This window comes from Fukomys damarensis, unplaced genomic scaffold (assembly GCF_012274545.1).
Source record: "Fukomys damarensis isolate Sample0158 unplaced genomic scaffold, DMR_v1.0_HiC HiC_scaffold_13, whole genome shotgun sequence".
In the NCBI taxonomy this organism is placed as follows: Eukaryota; Metazoa; Chordata; class Mammalia; order Rodentia; family Bathyergidae; genus Fukomys; species Fukomys damarensis.
This window is the reverse complement of record NW_022900925.1, coordinates 12,706,753-12,715,535: the sequence shown is the minus strand read 5'-3', so window position 1 is coordinate 12,715,535 and position 8,783 is coordinate 12,706,753. Positions and strand designations below refer to the sequence as shown.

Here is an 8,783-nt window from a genome sequence, read left to right as displayed (position 1 = left end):
AAAAAAAAAAAAAAAAAAAAAAAAAAAAAAAAAAAAAAAAAAAAAAAAAAAGGGCAGGCAACCCACCAGAAAAATAGGCAAGGGCTGTGGGCAGGTGATTCCCAGGAAAAGAAACAAGCAAGGAGCTAAAGAAAGACAGCCCAGGAGAGAGAGAAAGGGGTCAGGTGCACAGCCAGCACTAGCTAGAGCCATCTGGGCAGTTGGAGAGGGAATCAGGGACCCCCGAGGGAGGGATGGATGTGGGCATTGCTGGCCAGATGGGTGGCCAGGGTGGGGTCAGAGAATGATGACCAGGCTGGGTTCTCAGACCCTGGGCAGCCGGGGTGACTGAGGGGGCAGGTCCACATCAAAGGGTAGGACCACCAGCAGCTGGCAGGGCCCCGCCCTTCCTTGCTCTGCTGGCTTTGCCCTTTGATGTGTGCGTGGGAGGGGCTCTGAGCCCAGTGGGCTGCCCTGCTCACTCCCCACTTACACTGGGACCTCCGTGCTGCCAGGATTGGCCCAGTACCCTGCTGGGGGGAAGGGGCTCCTGAGATGGGGCCAGGACCAGGGAGGAACTCTCCTGAGTTTCAGCTTATAGGGACCAAGGGGCCTGTCTAGGCCAAACAGCTCTCGAGCTGGGAAAGTCCAGTCCTAGTCAGACCTGCCATACAAAGGGGAGCACCGAGGCCCAGCGTAGCCTGGGGATTTGGTCACTGCTGAGGTGAGGCTTGGGCTCCATCCCCTTCCCTGAAGGGGAGGGATCAGAATGGGAGCAAGGATGAGTGGGCCAAGGAGCAGCGCCATGCCCTAGCATCCTCTACCCTCCCCACAGTACTTCTGGCTCCTGGTCCTGTCCCGGGGTCTAGTGGGGATCGGTGAGGCCAGCTACTCCACCATCGCACCCACCATCATCGGCGACCTCTTCACCAAGAACACGCGCACGCTCATGCTGTCTGTCTTCTACTTTGCCATCCCGCTGGGCAGGTGAGAGCAGAGATGCCAGGGTTTGGGTGAGGATCTGGGCTAGGTTCCCCTGGACTTTCAAGCATTTCCTCTGTTAGCCATGTCAGTCAGCCTTGGAGCAGGCCTGATCAGCAAGCTGGGTGCTGAGGTGTGCAGCCTGCCTCATACTCCAGTGAGCATTTCCTGTCCCAGCCCCTGTCCTGCTCAGCCTGACATGTGTTTGTCTTCTCTACAGTGGCCTGGGCTACATCACTGGCTCCAGTGTGAAGCAGGCTGCTGGAGACTGGCACTGGGCCCTTCGGGTAAGGCCTAGGTCCCCTGGCATGAGGTCATCCTCAATCCAGCCCTTGCCCCAGCACTACTAGAGATGCTAGGGCACGAGTCTTGCCATCCAGGGGCTCTCCTCACCAGCCTGAGCTATGAAGTCTTGACCTAGATTCTTTTACACTGGGCTGTCAGGGGAGTCAGAACCCCCCTGCCTCAGGGCCTCAGTCTGAGGCTCGGAACCTCTCTTGGGAGCCCCAGGTTGGGAGGATGAAGGATTCTCTTCCCATGGCAGGAAATTCCAGGTCTACGACAGAGCTTCCTGCTTCTAGCCCTGGCTCTGTGCTAGGGCAAGGCTGGGACAGGACCTCAGTGTAGGGCCCCGTGGAGCCATTTCCTGTCCTGCCAGAGGCTTGGGGGACAGTTACCAAGGCTCCAGGATAGTGCAATCGGAGGAAACAGAGATCCCCATCTCCCAGAGGAGCGGAAGCTTAAGACAAAGTGTTTTTTCCTCAAAAGCAGGAAGGAAGCAGCCTCCGTGGAATTTCTTGGTGGGGACGGAGAGGAGAGCCGTGGCATGGAGAGGAACCCGCTAAAGGCTCCCGGGCCTGGGGTGGGGTTGGGGACACACTTTTTTTTCTCAGAGGGTGGCGGAAGGGCTGGTGTGTTGGAATCCAGGCTGTCAAGAGGTCCCCTCCCGTGTGCAGAGTCCTGGGACCTTGCAGATTCTCTTCCTGACAGGAGGCTGGCAACAGATGCAAAGGAGCCGCATGGGCTCCTCCCAGAGGAGTCTACCTGATTTATGAGCAGGAGGCTTCATGCCTGGCCATTCCCTTCCCACAGTGCCACAGAGTGAGACTCACCTGGGGAACATTCCCTGCCTCAGAGTGTGGGTCTGTCTGGGCTGGTCTCCCCCAGCAATTCTCTCCTCCCTCCAAGTCGTCATTCCATGTGTCTGTCTATCTGTCTTTTCATTATCCATCTGTCCATGCATTTCCTTCCATATGCCTGCTGCCTTTCCATGTATCCTCTGCTCAGTCACCTCTCTCTCTTCCTGTGTCTGTCCATCCATTGCCCACTCATCTATCACTCCCTCCTTTCCTTCAGTCTGTCAGGCTTCCTTGCACCGTTTTTCCTGCCCTTCCCTGGTCTGAAGAGTCCACTCTGAGCCCCTCGCCCCCAGTGGCTTTGCCCATCAGGAGGGTTGGCCACACTTGGCCCAGAGCCCAGGGAAGGTACAGCCTGACTGACCCACTAGTACAGCGAAGACGAAGCTGGCGGGGCTGCGTCCTAACTTCACGCCTCATCCTCTGCCAGGTGTCCCCTGTCTTGGGCATGATCACAGGAACGCTCATCCTCATCCTGGTCCCAGCCACTAAGAGAGGCCATGCCGACCAACTTGGGGGGCAGCTCAAGGCACGGAGCTCGTGGCTCCGAGACATGAAGGCCTTGATCCGAAAGTGAGTACTTGGAGGGGTCTGTTGGGAAGAGGAGGGCTGCCACATGAAGGGCCTTTTCACACCTTCAGCCCATCACTTGCCAGCTCTGCTGCTTGGGGTTCTGGCCGCTAGAGTTTATGGTTCCCGCAGCCTGAACCTGTCCTGGAGGCTGTGAGGGAGGCATCTCAGCTCTTTCAGGGAATGGCATAGAGCAGCAGGCTGAGGGAGAAGAGGCAGCCTCCCGGGCCCTGATGTGGGCTGTTTGTTGCAGCCAAAGGGGGTCCCGGCCCCAGCTCAGTGTTGCTGCCCTGGCCTCTCCCCAGCCGCAGCTATGTCTTCTCCTCCCTGGCCACGTCGGCTGTGTCCTTCGCCACGGGGGCCCTGGGCATGTGGATCCCACTCTACCTGCACCGCGCCCAAGTTGTACAGAAGACGGCAGAGACCTGCAATAGTCCACCCTGTGGGGCCAAGGACAGGTGAGCCCGGCTGGTGGACCCGGGGCGGCTGGCGAGGGACACTGGACATGGGAACACCTCTGCTCCAGCTGTGGACCCCCCTATCCTGTACCCAATGTCTTCTTTCCCCACAGCCTCATCTTTGGGGCTATCACCTGCTTCACGGGCTTTCTGGGTGTGGTCACGGGTGCAGGCGCTACACGCTGGTGTCGCTTGCGGACCCAGAGGGCCGACCCACTGGTGTGTGCTGTGGGCATGCTGGGTTCCGCCATCTTCATCTGCCTCATCTTCGTGGCCGCCAAGAGCAGCATCGTGGGTGCCTATGTGAGTGTAGTGGGGCAGGGCACAGGGGTCAGGGAGGGAAGTTGGAGCTGGTCTAGAAATGAAGTCTGGCTAGCTGGGCCCTCCGTCCTCTTGGGGAGGCTCCTGTTCCGTGGCTGCTTGTTGCTGCTCCGTCCACCACCTGTCCAGGGTCTGGGTATCCCTTGGGGCTGTGGGCATGGTTTGAATTCTCTGGGCAATCCACCAATTCCTCATGAGCCTGATTGAGAGGAGGTGGGGCCCTCAGGGAGGGATAGGAGGCTTTGGGGGTTCCCTGCCAGCAGCCAGCGTACAGGGGCAGCTGAGGCTGCTGGTGGGCAGGGAGGCCCCTGATGGCTGCTCTCTTTTCTCCTGGGCAGGTCTGCATCTTTGTCGGGGAGACACTGCTGTTTTCTAACTGGGCCATCACTGCGGACATCCTCATGGTGAGCCAGGCAGGCTGAGGTCACCTTTTGCTGACCTAGGCCTTTTGACCTCACAGGAGCAGTAAGACATGGGTGGGAGAGCTGGCAGTAGGCCTTCGGGAAGGTGACCCCAGAGGCAAGGAGGTTTTGGGGTCTGCATCAGGGTCTGCAAACAGGACGGAGCAGGAAGATGAGGTGGGGTATGGGGCAGTTTGGGGAGGGGATTGTCTCAAGGCTCAGGTTTGTGCGGGGAGCCTGGCAGTGCCAGGCTGGCACTGAGGTAGTGTTGCCTGCCAGCACTCCTCCCCCCAGGGGCCAAGCGTCTGTGGGCTCTGCCTTCCCGGCTCAGCCTGGGTCCCAGGCGTGCCTTCCCGGGTGCCTGCGGCTGGACCAGCCAGACAGAGGCCGTCTTCACAGGGCCAACAATGGGCTGCAGACCAGCCGTACAGGGACAAAGGGCCATCTGAACAGCGGGCAGGGGCCTGTGTCCCCAGGCGGTATGGGAGCAGTCTGGGTGGAACCATGAGGAGGCAGTGGACTTCTTGGCTTGTGGCACTCAGTGGGGGGTGGGAGGGAGCAGGGGGTGGGCACGACCCTTGTTCTGTCCTTGGGGATCCTTTGGGCCAGGGTTAGGAGAGGCCTGGGAGCACAGAGTGCAGAGAACTGGCAGTGGGAGGATGTCTGGAGGGGCAAGGGCAGGGGAAGAGAGACCCTCGGGATGCTTGAGGTCAGGGGTCAGCCCAGGAGGTCAGAGTTTAGCCAGGCACCGGGCCCCAGCCAGGGCCTCTGTTTCAGGAAGTCTGCCTTGTCTGCCCAAGCTTCCTTGAGCATCTGCTTCTCCCTGGTGGTCTCTGTCCCAGTCCAGGGGCAGGGTGGAGGTGGTGGGTTCTGACTCAGCTTGGGGCCTCAGCATGGAGCTGGGTGGTGGCAGGGTAGGCTGGGTCACCATAACAGCCCCAGGGTGATGGGGGACTGAGTGTCTGAATCAAGTACCCTTGGCACCAGGCAGCAGGCCTTTCCCTGTGTCCATCCCCAAGGACAACCCCTGACAGCTGCTGACAGGGTCTGGGTCCCAGGGAAATCATGTCCCAGTTTATTAAGTGCTAAGTGACTAGTTATTACTGGAAATGGGGCCATGCAGTCTCATCAGATCCAGGCCTCTTCCCATTTCCTCGTCTCTGACAGGGTACCCTGTGGGGCTACTGCCTGCACACTGTCCATGGAGGCAGGTGCCCTGGACAGAGAAAGTAGCTGGAGTTCAGGGGCAGGGGTGCCCAGGGACACCCACTGGACCGGTGCTGCCCATTCGGCTGCTCTGCCCAGGCCCTCCTGCCTGACTTGGAGCTGGTCAAGGCTTGCTCAGTTTTAATGTGGGTGGGTAGTCTGGGGCCCATGAGTTCTTGGCATTTGGTGCTGGCGGGGGTGGGGCATCTGTTCAAATGAGATCTTCCAGGCAAGGATCCTACTTCACACCAGCCCCTGTTCCCAGGCCAACCTCTGCCGTGCTTGGTCCTCATGAAGGGGGAGCCAAGAGAGGTATTTAACTTGTGGAAGGGCAAGAGGCCAGGCTTGCAGTTCCAGAGTGGCACTACTCCATTTGACCCCTGGGGGCTGGCACCTCCCTAGGCCTCAGTGTCCCCTGACCATGACACCTGGCTGTTCCCCAAGAACCAAGTACAGAGCTGAAGGAAGCCTGATCTCGGGGGCAGGTGAGGAGGAAGCAGCTCTGCTATTCTTGACAGTTTGGCCACCTGAAGGTGCACTAAGCTGTAACTTTAGGTCTGTGCCAACCACTACCACCTGGATGTGATTGGGGAGAAGACAAAGATCTCTGCCTCTGAGGTGGAAGTGGGGGGCAAGTCGGAGGGGTCTGGGCCTGTGGTCATTGCAGGTGGGGGCAGTGATCTGTCAGTGGAGGGGTAGATGGGAGGAGCAGCCACAGTATTCAGAGAGGCGGTGGACACCAGGGCAGGAGCTTGATGAGGCTGGAGGGTCTTCAGAAGTGCCACAGCCGCAGGCGTGGGCCAGATGGGTGGGCCTGGCTGCTCTGGCCACTGACTTGCCGATCTGTCCCACAGTATGTGGTCATCCCCACCCGACGGGCCACTGCTGTGGCCTTGCAGAGCTTCACTTCTCACCTGCTGGGTGACGCAGGGAGCCCCTACCTCATCGGCTTTGTGAGTGGCTGGGGATAGTGGGGTTTGGGGGCTGGCCTGGGGTGGTTAGGGGCTTCAGGAGGTGAACTGCCCTGATCCCAACCTCCCAACCCTCGCAGATCTCGGACCTGATTCGCCAGAGCACCAAGGACTCCCCGCTCTGGGAGTTCCTGAGCCTGGGCTATGCCCTCATGCTCTGCCCCTTCATCGTGGTCCTGGGTGGCATGTTCTTCCTCACCACCGCTCTCTTCTTCCTCAGTGACCGTGCCAAGGCTGAGCAGCAGTGAGTGGGCAGGGGGTGGGCCGGCTACCTTGGCTGTGACAGCCCTGCCGTGTCCCTGCTGTGCAGTGTCTGGGGGAGGGATTATAGTGGCCTCCTCTGCACCCTGGGTGAGGGGTGGGTGGCCTGCTGCTGGGATCCAGGAGCCAGCCCCACCATGCCTGGGCCTCAGGCCTCCCACGCCCCACCTACGGCCCTTGGTGGAAGCTGCCAAGCCTGTTGCATAGGATGTGGGTTTTTCTCTGGAGCTGTAAGTTTTCAGAGCTGAGACCCTCTTATACCTCCTTTTCTTCTCATCTGACTTCTTTCTCCTTTTCTTTTTATTCCTCTCTCTTCTCTCCCACCTCTGGGCTCTCCCACCTCCCCCTGGGGCTGACGAGGTCCCTGCCCAGCACCTCCGGTCAGCCAGCCCCAGTGATGCGATGTGCCAGAAGTGTGCCCGGGGCCGGCCCCCACTGACGTGCCACCCTGACCCCCGCCTGTCTCTCCCTCAGGGTGAACCAGCTGGTGTTGCCGCCCCCATCTATGAAGGTCTGAGGCGGTGAGTTCAGCTGACAGGGGTTGGGGTGGGGGACAGCAGTTTTTTTTTTTTTTTCTCCCCAGGATCAGGGATCGAACTCGGGACCTTGAGCTTCCCTGAGCTAAATCTTCAGCCCAATACAGCAGTTTTAAGGGACAGGGAGACTCCTGGCCAGTTGCCTATAGCCTGAGCTCATCCCACCAACCCTGACTGCTGAAATACTGTCCAAATCCAGTGAGGGAGCTATGTGAGGGGGAGTGGCCTCCTTCCAGTAAATCAGATGCTTGCTTCCTTGAAAGGGCTGAGGGCATGGGTCAAGGTTGGTTCTGGTCAGGAACTCCCCGCTCTGTTGGGATTCTGTCCTCCCAAATCCTCCTAAAGGTGCCAGGGCCCAAGTCCTACAGTGACCTTCCTCAGGGCCTGGCCTCTGGAGGCTGCAGCTTCCCAGCAGGGGAAGCCCAGGGTTATGGTTCCAGAGCCCAGAGCAAGTCTGATTCCCCAACAGCAGTGAAAGTGAGGAGGGAAGGCTTGGGATGGGCCCCCCAAAACCCAAATCTGAAACCACACCTTCCTCCCCGTTAGGTACCACTGGGACAATGAAGAATCCTTGCTCTCACTTAGTCTGGGACGCATCCTACAGCATCCCAGACCTGCAGAGCTGTCCCAGAGCTTCCTGCGTGACCCACAACTGGGCACTCACCCTCTCTGGTCCAGGACTGCTGAGTGGACCTGGCTCGAAGAAGCCACATCCTCTGTTAACCTGGAACACTGTGTGTGTTGGGGTCACAAGGTCGGACAGATTCTCAGCCCAGCGTTTGGGCCGCAGGGCTCCTGTGCCCCAGGGAGAAGGCACCCCCAAGTGGGCGTATCAGGAGACCTTGGTCTGCCACCGGCTTATGTGGTTTTGGGCAAGCCCCTGACCACCCTAGGTCGTGAGGCGAGGGAGCTGGACTTTCCCACACAGCGTGTTGGGCAAGACACTACATACAGCTTTGAAGACCCAGTAGATACTGGACTGTACGGAGAAGAGGTGGCCCCAGCCACACGGCTACCATTCAAGTTCTGAGGCTCTTGAGAGCACAGGGAGCACTGACCCTTAGCTGGGCTTCTGACTTTAGGGTCACTGGACTCGGGCTGGCACATGGGGTGGGGCACTTGTCATAGGGTGCTTCCTGGCCTGTTTGGTCACCCTGGAGGACACTTGTCTCTGCTGCCTTGGGCTGGCTCTTCACCTAGATTTCCCAGGTTGGGACCACCCCTCCACAGGGAGCTGGCATCACCAGGGGTGAAGGCCCTGGTGGCAGCCACTCTGCCCCTGCCCTAGGTTCGAGATGTTGGGAACCACCGACCAGTCCACCTCTGCAGGGCTCCTTGTGGGCTCTAGAGCACCTCTGCTGACTTCCCAGAAGCCAGGAGCCCACTCGCTCCCTCAGGATGGGCAGGACCCAGGGAAACATTCCCAGAATCCAGGGGGCAGTAGCCGCTGGAGGGTGCAGCTGTACCAAGACTCCTGCTCTAGGGGATGAACTGGATGGGAGAGACTGGTCCCCTGGCCACGAGCTGCTGTGGCTCAGACACACTTCAGTGACTCCCTCAGTTGATTCTGGGAGGGCAGAGCCTTTTCTGATCACCCTGCTGTCTGCACCCCAACTCCCTTCAGCACAGCAGCCCCTTAGTGGAGCTTATGCTCACCGCCCCACTCCCCGCAGATGCTGAAAGCCAGCTGGACACTGCTCCCCTTGCCCCTTAGTTACGGCTGTGGCTTCAGTGCTGTGTTAGCTAGTGGAACACCACCCTCCCAAGCTCTGGGGCACCCTCGGGGCTGGACCAAGGGGTGGTAACCCCAGAGACCAGCCTGGCCTCCACCCCAACCTCACCTGGGGCCCCAGCAATGTTTTCTTGTTGTACAAGAACTAGGTCCAAGTGTTGCCTCCTCTTCCTTCCGGAAGCCAAACTGCTCCTTTATTTTTTAGAGCTGCTGATTGTGAATCTCAGAATC

General features: G+C 59.2%; 1 protein-coding gene across 8 annotated transcripts in view; it reads left to right on the top strand.

The window, feature by feature from the left end:
• Positions 1-8,739, top strand: part of Spns2 (sphingolipid transporter 2) — a 35,849-nt gene extending 27,110 nt beyond the window's left edge. For 3 of the 8 annotated variants that reach the window (XM_010611347.2, XM_010611350.2, XM_010611345.3), the window contains 10 exons: positions 815-966; positions 1,181-1,247; positions 2,527-2,669; positions 2,972-3,124; positions 3,238-3,427; positions 3,784-3,849; positions 5,907-6,005; positions 6,104-6,267; positions 6,614-6,805; positions 7,367-8,739. In XM_010611347.2, the coding sequence (XP_010609649.1) occupies positions 815-966; positions 1,181-1,247; positions 2,527-2,669; positions 2,972-3,124; positions 3,238-3,427; positions 3,784-3,849; positions 5,907-6,005; positions 6,104-6,267; positions 6,614-6,805; positions 7,367-7,850 (1,710 nt within the window). In that variant the 3' untranslated portion in view covers positions 7,851-8,739. Of the gene's footprint in view, positions 1-814; positions 967-1,180; positions 1,248-2,526; positions 2,670-2,971; positions 3,125-3,237; positions 3,428-3,783; positions 3,850-5,906; positions 6,006-6,103; positions 6,268-6,613; positions 6,806-7,366 lie in introns of those variants that run through there. The other 5 variants (XM_010611352.2, XM_010611346.3, XM_010611353.2 and 2 more) reach the window with 3 other exon arrangements.
• The last annotated feature ends 44 nt before the right edge of the window (positions 8,740-8,783 follow it).